The sequence below is a fragment of the Peromyscus eremicus genome, chromosome 5 (assembly GCF_949786415.1).
Source record: "Peromyscus eremicus chromosome 5, PerEre_H2_v1, whole genome shotgun sequence".
Taxonomy (NCBI): Eukaryota; Metazoa; Chordata; class Mammalia; order Rodentia; family Cricetidae; genus Peromyscus; species Peromyscus eremicus.
Genome location: NC_081420.1, coordinates 71,821,982 through 71,835,476, shown reverse-complemented (window position 1 = coordinate 71,835,476; position 13,495 = coordinate 71,821,982). Strand labels below are relative to the sequence as shown.

Sequence of the window (13,495 nt, the reverse complement as noted above, 5' to 3'; positions counted from 1 at the left end):
TGATGGGGATACATGACCTAGGCCCATCTTGCTTCCTGGCTGCCATGAAATGCAAAGGGCTCTTCTGCCACACCCTCCCACCTTGATACAACTGCAGTCACAGGCTCAAGGTGACAGCGCCAAGTAAATGTGGACTGAAATCTCTGAACCACGATCCATGAGCCCTTCCTCTTAGTAAGCTACATGTCTTGGGTAGTTTGTTACAGTGATGGCAAGGGCACACAAAGCTGAAGTCTCAACACTCAGAGGTTCCAGGGCCAAAAGGCTCTGGCATTGTTCACAGGGTTGCCTTTGGTTTTATCCACTGCCTGGAAAGATCACATCTGAAATACAGCTGGAGTCAGGATCCTAGAATTGAATGGTTTCTTGGTTAAGAGGAACTTACTTAGCCCTCATAACTCTCTCCATTCTGGTTCAGTGATCCTGACATAAGGAGAGAGGAAAAAAAAAAAAGGAGGGTGTGTCAAGTCAGGCAAGTGGGTCAAAGCTCAGACACACCCAGGCCAGGGCTCCCAAGGTGCACTGTTTCTGAAGCTGGATGGGTTCTTCCCAGCACAGTAAATGCAGCCGGGAAGCACTCCCAGTACTTAATCTATTTCACAGTTTGCTTTCTGTGCTGGTTGTACTAGTGGGGACCCGAAAAGAGTTCCAAGTCAGTGACAAGACACAGTTGTCTCTTGGATCTGGGTGGCCAGCATAACTAGATAGCTTCATGCTTGTATGCCTAGAAGGTTCCTGTTGATGAGAGCACTTGCTGGGTCACACCTATTTTCCTTAGAACTGCACAGAACCCATGATGGGTATGACCTCTCTGTATTACAGCAGACACTAAGTTTCAGCAAGGGGAGGTTTTGTCAAGAAACATGGCTAATTCCCTGCAGAGTACAGTGGCCATGGCTTCCTGCTATGGCGACATACAGCCTGGGGTGAAGTGTTTCATTTCCTGTTGGCTCTGTCAGCGACCCGAGCTACCACACCCCAGAGCAAGCCAACATGAAATCATCAATTTTGGATTTTCTTTCTCTCCCCTGAGGGTGCTCTTCAATATTCATGCTCTGGAGTGGTATCTCTCTCTTTTTTTTTTTTTTAATACAGGTACAAACTGGTAGGAATAGCTGTTCATTTCTGTTACAGAACATAATTTATCTTTAACTGACGGACAGTGTCGGAAGCTATGGAGAGATGGTCCTCAGGTGGTTGTGAAAGTAAGATCCACCTTTTCTTTGACAGGATCTTATGACATTGTCTACATTGATCTCAACTCCTGATCTCCCTGCCTGGGCCTCCTGAGCTGCTGGGATTACAGGAGTGCTTCCTATACCCGGCTCCTACCTCCTTTAGCTGTAAAATCCTAGTGTGGACTCCAATGAAATACAATGACTCAGGGCTGGGTGGTGGTGGTGCACACTTTTAATCCTAGCAGTTCAGGGGCAGAGGCAGGCAGATCTCTCAGTTTGAGGCCAGCCTGGTCTACAGAGTAAGTTCTAAGACAGCCAGGGCTACACAGAAAAACCTGTCTCTAAAACCCAAACCAAACCAAATGGAAAAAACAAAACAAAAACGATGACTCTGTGCCCTCTGTCATGTTCTTATTGATTGTCACCTTTCTGGTCGCTTGTGAGTGATGGAGGAGGTAGGGACCTACTACCGCCATTAAATGACAGTCTCAAGGCAGTGTGGTCTTGAGACCCCATTTTACTGGAATGGCTCCACTTGACACACTCTGGACTGGGTCTCCTTTTATCTTCTGTAAAATCAGGCTGCAGAACAGAGGCCTCAAAATTCCCTTTAGCTCTGAGTGTGGACAAGGAAGACATAATTTGGCTCACAACAGTACAGTGGGAAATACTGATTTTTTTTTTTAAGACCTACGATTTTTTGAAAGTTGGAGTTAATGCTTAGACTTAGCTGTAGTTTTGAATTACATGATTCATGAAATATAAAGCCTAGAGTTTAAGTAAGGATAAGTATCATCTACTTGACCATCAGTTAGAGAGACAATGAGTTATAACAGATGCTAAGGTATGGTGTGGGCAACATGAGAGCCTTAGTTACTTAGATGAGTCTTGTTTTCAGGCTGGGGGCAGTCATTCTGATTTCTACAGCTTCATGGCTGGAGCTGCCCCTAAGCCTTGACTCTTTGGAGAGGTTCTGGCTGGTAAGGAGAAGGAATTATCTGACTGTTAAATTGTTTGGGTGACTCTGGTTTCCTTCCCTGTGACAGATTCAAGACTTCTGATTGACAGTACTTCTTGAATATTCAACAGAAATACAGTCATGTTTTAATTGGATCTAATTAGTGACAGGTGACAGCTTTTCCTTTGGAGAAGTTGGTTTGTTTAAAGTAGCTCAGACTTGACAGCAGTCATTCCCTGGTATTTTGCACAGAGTATCTTTGGGGTAAATATGGGGAGGGCTATCTTTGTAAATCAGTTAGATGGACAAACATGGTTATTAGACACCTGACACCTGAGTTCAGCAGTCTATTGTGTGGATACCAAATATCCCTTATCCATGAGCTTAAATTCCTGGGAATGTAGTAATAATTCAACTTATTGGCACTTACTTGATTTCTTAGACTGGCAAAACATCCTATCATGATGTCATTTTATAGGTACTGTAATGGTAGAAATATAGCCAGTTTTGGATAAAGACCAGTTGGCCTTCTTTTTATTTCATTATATGCAGACCATAAATTCCAGACCATCTGAGGATTATCACGGAGCTCCCAGATGGGTCCGACTTAGGAAAGTGCTCCTGTTTCGGAATTCTTAGCAATTACAATCTGTATCACTGCTTTGGAATTAATTATGTACAAGCATTCCCCCCAATTATGGCAGGGTTGTAATTGAAAAGTTTGCTTGTACTTCCATTGTTTAGGACTTGGAATAAGTGGCGCTTGGATTTCCAGCTGGCCCACAGAAGCTTCTTTACCCTGAAGCGTGTTATTAGCCCTACTGCTCCGCATTGTTTTCAAGGAAAAACGTGTCCTAACTTCCCAGCTGGATGCTGAAACACTGGAAAGAGATCTACCCCGTGGAGCTCAGAGGGGCGCTGGGCTGGACATGCCCTCCTTCCCATCCCCTACTTTACCAGAAGACTCTGTCGCATCTCCCAAGTATCCCCAAAGCCAAAACAAACCCCAAACCCTCTGGCAGGTGTTCTTCCCAGATGGGCACAGAGTACCTTTCAGAGCCCTGCTGCACTTCACCAGAGCCCAGCTTAGATGCATATATTAAGCTCTGAATGTTTTATGATTGTCTTCGAAGTTTATGGTCCTTGTGTAGGAGAACCACATCTAAGCTCCTCTCTGTGTCCAGCAAAGCATCCAGTTCTCAGCCAAATGTGTAAGAGGATCTCAATAAACATCCATTGATCCACAATTAGAGCTCTGTGGGAAAGCAACTCAGACAAGCACCCAGTTGGTCAGGCGTCACAACAGCTGGCGATCCAGTCACACCTGTGGAGGGGCCTCTGCCATCAAGCACACTGCTCAGGTTCAGGAGAATCTTAAAAGGATGCCCTCAGCCTGCCTTGTCTTTCTGTCCACAGACTTTGGGATGAACAACCTTGATGACTTCCCCGAAACAGACTTTGCTGTTTTTAATGGTTTTGCTGCTCTGTATCTTCTGAGTCAATTCTATTCTGTGCTCACACTTGGTTTTATCCCCCTCCCCCATTCTACCTTTGATGTTCTGTGCTATTATATTAAAAAATGTCTGCCCCTTCAGGCAGCTGTTTCTCTCTTCCTCTGTTCCTCCACATCCCCACCCCTCACCCTAGGGCAGAGTGGTTTGCTCAAAGCAGGAACTCTTAGACACTTACTCGTGAAACCTGTATGGAGTTCTTGCCTCCATTTTACACAAGAGTAAATGGAGACAGAGTAAGATTCCACTAACGCATCAATGAACTGACTGCCGGCAAGTGTGGGAATTAGTTTGAACCTAGGTAGACTTTGAAGTCTAGAATTTCATTCATGCCTCCCCATAAGCAGTTGGTGGGCAAAGAACTTGAGCTGATGGGAGCAACACTGAGTTCCATCATAATGCACCCTTAGTCTAGCATGGTAGCACAAGTTTATAAACCCAGCATCTGGAAGCCTGAGGCAAGAGGGTCTGGAGTTCGAGGCCAGTCTGGGTATATAGAGAGATCTTGTTTTAGAAATGTATACCCCCAACCAAACCAACCAAATAGGCCACGATATTGCTTTTCCAGAAGGTAAAGGGCAGAACTAAGTGATGATGGTTATAATCTGTATTTTATGCCTATCACCCAGCTGCTTGTCAGGTTCATTAGGTTTCAAGAAAAGCCTGTATTTTCCCAAGAGCAGAGTGTCCTGATGGAGGCTTCTATCTTGGGGGTGGGGTGGCTACTCGACAATGTTAGGAGACAGCTTCGTTGCCTTTATAGGACAGCATTTGGGTATAGAGTTTCTGAGTTGGCTCACCTTGACTACCCCAGGGAGAAGGAAAGGAATAATCCTATTTTTTTTTTCTAATCATGGTTCACTGTGCTCTAGTAGAAGAAAGCGCCATTTAGAGGCTCATCCAAAGGCTGCCACTCAAATGGATACTTTTAAATGCCACACACCCAGATTTCAACTTTCATCCTATTAACTCCTAAGGCAACAATCCATCCCCTCCTTCAAAGTTACCAACACACTAACATTTAGTCCTTGCAAAATGAGAAAATGATGAGAAGCAATTAGAAACAGACCCAAGTTATCATCTAGCATGCAGGCTTCCTTCTGCACACATACTTTTCTTCCCTCTTCTCCCTACCTGGCCAAAGGCCAGGGCTTTTGTTCTTCAAGCCTAGTGCCTAGGAAACCCTAACCAGGTGCCATGCGGCTTCTCTTTCTTTAGACTCGGGGTACAGACAGGGCCAGACTTTGCCCCTCAGTGTGACTCTTTCCTACTCTGACGAGCTTACCTGCTCTGGCTGCAGAACAACGTTAAAATGGGATCTCAGCTCCAGTTCACTGAGCATGAAGAATCATATTCCATTTGAAGGATTCTGTTATGCATTTGGAGGGATGGCCCATTAGTGACTCTGCAATGAGCACCTTTAAATTGAGTGTTATTTCTAGAAAGATGCTTTCGATTATATGATTCAAACTACAAATAGAAAACAGTAAAAACACAAATGCCCTCGAGTTTTACAGTTCTTCTGTTTTATGTGACATGGTCAGATGTAATGATGCTGTTTAATGAAGTGATCTGATAGCCAAGGGAAGGCAGAGCCCCATGTTCTAACCATCTGTCCCACATAGTCTCCCCCACAAGTCTCTTACAGCTGCTTGAACCCATTTTTCCTTTTTGGAGTCCCAGCAGAAGGGGCTGTCTAGGCAAAGCCACAAAAATATGTGAGGCGATCTTCCTTCTAGAAGCTCAGATACAAGAAGGCTGTTATGAGAAAACTCAACACCCATGGAGTCCGTGGAAGGAGAACACTACCATCAGATAGATTACACCATTTATGCTGACCTTTATCAGATATTTACTGAAGGGTCTGAGAGAGAGAGAGAGAGAGAGAGAGAGAGAGAGAGAGAGAGAGAGAGAGAGAGAGAGAGAGGCTGACTCCAGGAGAATGGGGCACATGACTGAGTATAAGAATCGAGATTAAACGACTCAGTGTTTAGTGCTTCATTTCTCTGTCAACAGAGCTGTTACAGAATCATGTTCCTTCAGACAAGCTGCCGATGGACCTCTCCTAGCACACATGTGAAGGAAAGGATTCTTCTCTCTGATTTCTAATGTCCTGCAGCTATTTTAGGTATTACACTGAAGTGCTCTTCAGAGTCTTAGGGGAGTCCTGCAGGGCTCAGGAGAAAGCACAGCTCCCCGCAGCTCTGGTCCCTGTGTTTTGTCAGCTCACAATTTAGATGTAAAATCTCACTTTGCGACTCACAAAGAAAAAGCACTCTCATTTATTTGCTCTTAATATTATGAAACGGCAACAGAAATTGGCTTGGCATTTTATACCCCATACTCATGAAGTTAGACTTTCAGGGGGCTGAACATGCTTTAAAAGACTATCCAGATTAAATATTTCTAAAATAATGTCATGAGCTAAGCGAGACTAAAGCGTATAATTTTGCACTTTGGTAATTGTTCCTGGTATTTGTTTTTTGCGTTTTTTTCCCCTTTGACATAGCATTCAGATGCACTTTTTTTTTTGAAAAAAGAAATTCTACCAAGAATGTTCTCTCCTTTTCCCATTTCTATGTAATTGTGCTAATATACCAGCTAGGGCAGTTATACTTTAAATGGCACGCATATATTTAGCAGTATAATTATGCAAATTCTGCCATGTTTATGATTGTGAATGTCCTTTGGGAGCAGTTACTTAGCATCCAGTCCTAAATCGATTTTTGAAGGATTCTGGTTCAGAATTCACTTCTCTCTACTCCTCTGCTGTGGGAAGGTGGATGCATTGCGGTCTATTACTCATGGCTACTATAGTAGATTATGCACCCCGTGAATACTGTATTTCCTCCTTCCTCTTTCTTCCTCGAGATGGGGATGGAGCTCAGAGCCTTTCACATGCTAAGCAAGGACTCTACTACTGAGTTGTATCCACACTATGTAAGATAGGGTCTCACTGTGTAGCGGGGCTGGTCTTGACCTTGAATCTTCCTGTCTCAAACTCTCTGGTATTGAGATCACAGGCGTTTGCCAACGTGCCCAGCAAAGGTACAGGCCCCTTACTAGACTGAGTCATTTTATAGCACTGTTGATTTTACAAAGTCAACTTAACATCCCTGTTCCTCAGTTTCTGTCTCTGCAACATGGGGTAAAGCAAGTATGTATGTTAACAGCTGTTCTGACAGTTCTATCCCATGATACATGGAGGATACCAATTGTAGTGCTTGTTTCAAAGAGGCCCTTGTACAGGATAGATGCGCCCATGTTGCGTTTCAGCTGAGTCAGCACTTTTTAGGAACGTGTTGTGTCCAGACTGAATTAGTGAGGACAGGAAAGATACCTTTAGTTAGCAGAGGCTCAAAATATCGATGTTGTATGTGTCTGTGAAGGTCTGTGGTGCATGTATCAATACATGCGCACCTGTATGCTGTGCATGTTTGTATGAATGTGGATGTGGATGTACGTGCCTGTGAGGTATTCTGTGTGTGCTGGTTAGTTCGGGGGGTTTTTTTTTGTTGTTGTTTTCAACTTGACATAAGCCAGGGTCATCTGGGTAGAGAGGGCTGGAGAGAGGGCTCAGCCATTAAAGGCAAGGCTCACAACCAAAAATATAAGAGAAAATGTCTCCATTCTAGTGGCCTGTGTGCAAGCCTGTGGGATATGTTCTGGATTAGTGACTGATGTGGGATGGCCCAGCCCCTGGACAGTTGTTCTGTGAGCAGTGCTCCTCCATGGCCTCTGCTTTACTTTTACCTTCAGGTTCCTGCCTTCAGTGTCTGCTCTGACTCCCTCAGTGATGGACTATGACCTGGGAGTGTAAGAGGAAATAAACCCTTTCCTCCCCACACAGCTTTTCATGGTGTTTATCACAGAATCTAACTGGGACAGTGTGTATACATGAATGTGTGTGTTTAGAGCATATATGTCTGTGATTGTATATGTCTATGTGGTATATGTGAACAGGTGCCTCGTGGGGTGCCTGTGTTTATATCTATCTCTGTTGCATATGTATATATGTCTGTAGTGTGCATAAGAGTGCGTGTATGTACATATATGTATTTATATGTCTGATATGTGTTATATCTGTATGTGCATAGTGTAAGATCTGTGGAAGAATGTGTGTATACAGTACTAACCCACCCACAAACACGCAAGCACTCCAGCTGGAGATAAGTTAATTACCAAATCAGGAGTCACCTAGGCAGGATGTATGAAATAAAATTCTTTTGTTATTTCACATTTGGCAAAGGCGGGAACATGAAAATGTAAAATTACAGCATCATTGTCATCTGTCACAACACAGTGGTGACAATGACATTGTGTCTTAGGTGAGCACTTACCTTTCCTGGTTAATTTTTTCTAATATTTTCTAGTCTAGATATAACATAACTTGAGTTGTATAAAAATGTTTTATAACATGTAAAGAAGAAATCTATGGGCTTGTTTTTGAGATTTGGAAAAAAAATGAAGTCATTGAGGTTGGCCTATCCTTTTACACAAGAGAGTGAAAAATCCAACAGGGACACTGGCCAATGGAGAGGGAGTATCCTTTAAGGCGTTGGTCAGGAAGCCGCACATGGAACCTCCACACATCCTCAGAGGCTGTGGTTTTTGCTGTTGTTTGTTTGCTTGATTGGATTTTTAATCCAGGGTTTCACAGGCTGACCTGGACCTTGCAGCAGTCCCCACACCTCAGTGTCTTGAGTGCTGGGACTACAGAGCGCCCCACCACGCCCATTACCAAATCTCTTGACGAATGGGACTATGTGGCTCTGTGGGCTGGGTACCTGTGGCATCTGCATCAATGACACCACATTGTGGGAAGGAGGATGTGGTGGTTTGAATGAGAAAAGTCCCTGAACACTGGGTCCTCAGGGGGCAGCACTGGTTGGGGATTTTAGGGATCCTGTAGGAGGTAGAAGGGGGGGTGCCGGGGGATGGGACTTGAGAGTTTATAGACTTGCCCCACTTCCAGCTCTCATACTGCTTCCTGTGTGCAGTTAAGATGTGATCTCTCAACCTCCTGCTCCGGCCTCCTGCTCCAGCCTCCTGCTACCACATTTTCCCCACCACTAGGGACATCCAACCCTCTATAGGCATAAGCTAAAACAAGCTCTTTCTTTTATAAGGTGCTTTTGGTCACTGTATTTTATCACAGCAACAGAAAAATAACTAATACAGAGGATAACACCTCTGTTGACAAAATGCGCCCAGAACCTAGCATGGGAACAGTGTCATGTGATGGCGGTAAATCAGGCTTTTGGTTCTCTGCTCCCCTCAAGGCACCCATGGAGTAGTGGTAGCATGGTGGAAAGGTAGAGAGAGTGGGTTCTGGTTCTCTGCCTTTTATCCTGGAAGTGGATTCTTTTTTAAAATAATTTCCTTCACTAAATCTTTGTGCTTCTAATTCTCATCCTCCCCATGACACACCATTTCCCACCCTGCACCTCACAGACCATTTCAGAGGACACATCTGTCACCATATCTGCTCAGTGCTCAGCACTAGCTCCAAGTGCCGCCTTCTTTTAGTTCTACGTTCTCAGGCCAGTCAGTCAGTCTCTGTTTTACCAGCGGTGAGAGTTGAATTTTGTTCTTGCATTAATAACTCCAAAACGTTCAGGCTCATTCCTGTTCCATTCTCCTGAAATCTTTGTGCCGTGAGATTCCTTATGACTGAACAAATAGGGATGGCCTCACTTGATCAAACTCTGCTAGAGGCGACAGGGCTTTGGACTGATTTGAGTGTGAAAACAGTAAGTGAAGAAGACAAGTTTGGACTTCTTATAGGGTTATATAATCGTGCTCAATGGAACCATTTTTAGTGAGGAATGGAAGTTCTAAGCAGGTTCCAAGCAACTTAGTATCTGATTCTTGTATTTATTCTTTTGGAACCTACGTGAAACAGATAAGTTGCCCTTTTTACTTCAATTTCTCTGCTAAATTTTATGACTATAATTATTTTTATTCAGTTCAGTCAATTCAGGCTAGGGAACTTTCTCCTATGAAAATTTGTTTTTCAATTATCACTTCGCAGATTTTCGAGGGTCTTCAAGATACATTCAGGGTATAAAATTTGAATACTGGCACACACACACACACAAACACACAAACACACACACACACACACACACACACACTTTGAATACCCAGAGTGTTTTATTCACTAGAAAACTCTTCCCATTCCAGTTCCACTCCTGAACAAGTATTAAATCCAAACAGTTCATGCTCATGCAAACTCATTCTTTCCATTTTTCAAAACTAGATGAGAAAATGAAATTGCATTCTATAGGTGGACCATGAATGGCTGTGACCAACAGTTAAGCCACTATTCATTTTCTGTGACAGACAATTACGATCCTCCATCTATTGTCCGCACAGCTTCTGTTAATCAACATTTTCTTCCCAATAATAACAATGCTGTGAGGACCAGCGTCTAGGGACGAGAGGGGCTGGTAGTCTTTGTGGTACCTCTTTCTCCTTTCACATGGTCACTGGTGGACCTCAATGACCTGACCCCGCTCATTCAGGAACTCTGCAGGGAAGGGTCACTTTCTACGAGGCTCAGAATTTTGTTCCCTACTTGGGATCTACTAAGAGGTTTTCAGCAACATACAGGCACAGACCACCCTCGACCACCCCTATGCCTTACCTGGTTTCTCTGTCTTTGGGGATCGTAGCAGTGCTGTAAGCGAAAACTTGTTTCTCAACTAGAGGAGGCCCCAGGTCTACAAGGCTGGATAATCCTGGAGCGTTCCGTGGCTTTTCGATATACACCAGGGTGCCGGGCTCCTTTTTGAAGGACTGGCGACTGGGTGAGGCCCGGTCTGGCTGCAGGGTGTGAGGGGGCCCGTGTGCGTTAAGATGAGGGTGCATTTCTATCATTCTCAGGTCGCCCACCCGGTGCGGAGAGGCTGGGGGCGTTTTGGAGCCCAAGGTAGGCAAATGGCTGTCGGGGTATTTCCTTGACTTCTGTCTGTATAACGACTGCTCCATATGCATCTCTGCTTGCAAGGAAGGGTTACAGTAAGCACTTGCTGACCGGATCGCGGTGCGGTGATACGCGATGACATGATCTGGGACATCCAATGGGTGGCCACCATGGGATGAGGCTATGCTCATGCGTCCCTCGTGATAGAGGTAAGGGTCGGCATAGAAACCCTCATTTCTGAACATAACTAGGTTTTTGCTGCTCATGTCTTCGTCGGGCTTGACATCTCTTCTTTCCAAAATGGCGCTCGGGCTTGGGGAGATGGATCTGGAGACTGGCAGGCTAGAGAGTCTGTCCCTGGGGATGGTGGCGTTGCCAGGAATAGCCATGGGACGGCTGCCCCCGTAAGGAATTCTGGATGGAGAGGGAGGCAAGGAATGGGGCACTGGAGTGGATGGTGGGGAGTTTGGAATTGCATGGGGTGGGTGAGCCGTGGATCCCGGTCTGGGGGCTACAAGGCCATCTCCTCTTGCATAAACAATTTCTCTCTGCATCTGGAAATAAAGCAAGGAATCAACAAATATACTTAGATAATCATGTTTTTGGAGGATTCTCAATGTGACAAGGTGAATTCCTTCATACCAGACACTCACACTAAATGAATGAAACCCGAGCATTTGTCCCCTTATTGGCAAAGGGGGCTTTATGGATGCAACCAAGTCATGGACCCTAAGGTGACAGCCATTATCCAGGTGGGCTCATTGCAATCACAAAGGTTTTTATGTAGACAACAGGGAAACAAGGAAGTCAGGCTTGTTGGGGGGCAGGGGGCTGCAATGGTAGAAGCAGCCAATGACAGAAAGGCTAAAAGGTGCTATGCTGCTGACTTGGGAGGTAAAGGGGAAGCCAGGAGCCAAGGACTGCAACTGCACAAGACAAGGAAATGGATTCTCCCTCAGAGCACCAACCAAAGTGTGGTCCTGCCTACAGGTAGCTAACGGCCCATGAAACTCATGTTAGAGAACTAGCCCAACCTCTACACAAGAATAAATTCATGGCATTTAAAGCCTAAAGGATTTTGTTTGTTTGTTTTGTAAAGCTGGAGTCCAAATCCATAGCCTCATTTCTCAGGCAAACACTTCACCACTGCACACCAGCCCACAATTCCAAGTCTCCAGTAATTTGTTATAGCAACCTCAAAAAACTGACATATACTCAGTGACAACAACATAGTGCCATGGTCTAAATATCAAGGCCACAGCTTCTTACAGCCACTTAATAAATGTAAGGCTAATGTATACATGGGTCTAAAATCATGTTTTCTGAAACCTGTATTGGGTACATTTTCCTACAGTTAGCCCTGGCAAATAACTAATAAGCACTTTCCTACTTTTCCAAGCTAATGCTATGTGGGACATGGCTAGAAAGACGAAGTGGATCCCTGGGAGAAGTGTGAATGAGGTTCAATTCACTCATCACCTCTTTATTTGAGCCAATGTGAAGACAGCTCAACCGTTAGGGGAAGAGAAGGGTTAACTGGGAGATGATAGGTAAACTCATTGTGAGAAGAGACGGCATCTGAAGCATGGTGGGGGCACAGTGGAAAGTCCTAATGGCACAGCCTCTGGGGCCATAAGGTGGTGATGGGTGATGGGACATCACTTGAGGGGTGATGGGACTGGGGTAGCCGGCTACTAGAAGCTGGAGCTTGGGGCTAGGTAGCTTAGATATCCAGGCTGTTATATCACATGGTCCAGAAGAGGTAAAGATGCTCATGGCTCCTTGACAAATGCATCTTCAAAGAGAAACAGTGACAGGAGAATCAAGTTAATGAGGGAGGGGAGAGATGAATTTGTGCTTTGCAACCACACTACTATGATTAGCAAGGACAGAATAAAAAATACAAATAAATCCAGGCTATGATTATTTGATACACTGGTGATCTGGTCAAGGCCCCAGAAGGAAATGCCCATTGAGATTCTCCATGGTCCATGAGGGAGAGGGAAAGGAAACCACAATCCCTTATCCTGACTTCCAAGGGATGACAGAAGGGTGTCTGGAGTTGGAAAGTTTCTCTGGTCCCTCCAGGCCCCCATAGTCCTGTGGCCCTCATAAAATAATCACTCAGAAGCTTATATTAATTATAATTCCTTGGCCATTAGCTCAGGCTTATTACTGTCTAGCTCTTATACTTAAATTAACCCATAATTCTTATCTATGTTTAGCCACGTGGCTTGGTATCTTTTCTCAGTTCTGCCTGGTCATCTTGCCTCCTCTGTGTCTGGCTGGCGACTCCTGACTCAGCCCTTCCTCTTCCCAGAATTCTCCTTGTCTGCTCTCCCTGCCTATACTTCCTGCCTGGCTACTGGCCAATCAGCGTTTTATTTATCAACCAATCAGAGCAACACACATTCACAGCATACAGAACGACATCCCACAGCAGGTATCAATGGTTGGAGGGTAGCTGTGATGGGGATATGGGAGAGAGAGGTGGCTTAAATAGAGAGGAACCGGAATGTGTACCTGAAGACTCATGGTGGGAGGAGAGTAGGTTGAACAGGAAATAGAGTCCAGGCCTTGAATAAAAGAAACTGATCCATCACCACATAAATTTGTTTAGTGAACAACCTTTATCAAGACCTTCCTAAGAACCAGGCATTGGGATACAGCTCTAAACAAGCTTTCTAGTTCCTCCCACTGAGAAAGTGAGTGCTTTCTCACATCTCCTTCATGGGAATCCAGAGCAAGAGCCAGTCGGTCTTGCACAGCTTCTTATCCTGTGCTTGGCATCCAATAGTGCAGAATCCTTGATGGGATCAGGGACTTCTATGTATTATAATGGACTTTACATAGATAGTGACCAATTAAAAATGCAAAATAGTTACAAATAGTCAACAACTAAATGGAACGCTTTGAGGCT

The 13,495-nt window shown here is 44.6% G+C and overlaps 1 protein-coding gene across 7 annotated transcripts in view; it reads right to left on the bottom strand.

The window, feature by feature from the left end:
• Nucleotides 1-13,495, bottom strand: part of Kiaa1217 (KIAA1217 ortholog) — a 309,925-nt gene that overhangs the window by 50,948 nt on the left and 245,482 nt on the right. For all 7 annotated transcript variants that reach the window (XM_059263665.1, XM_059263669.1, XM_059263666.1 and 4 more), the window contains one exon: nucleotides 10,297-11,129. In XM_059263665.1, the coding sequence (XP_059119648.1) occupies nucleotides 10,297-11,129 (833 nt within the window). The remainder of the gene's footprint in view (nucleotides 1-10,296; nucleotides 11,130-13,495) is intronic.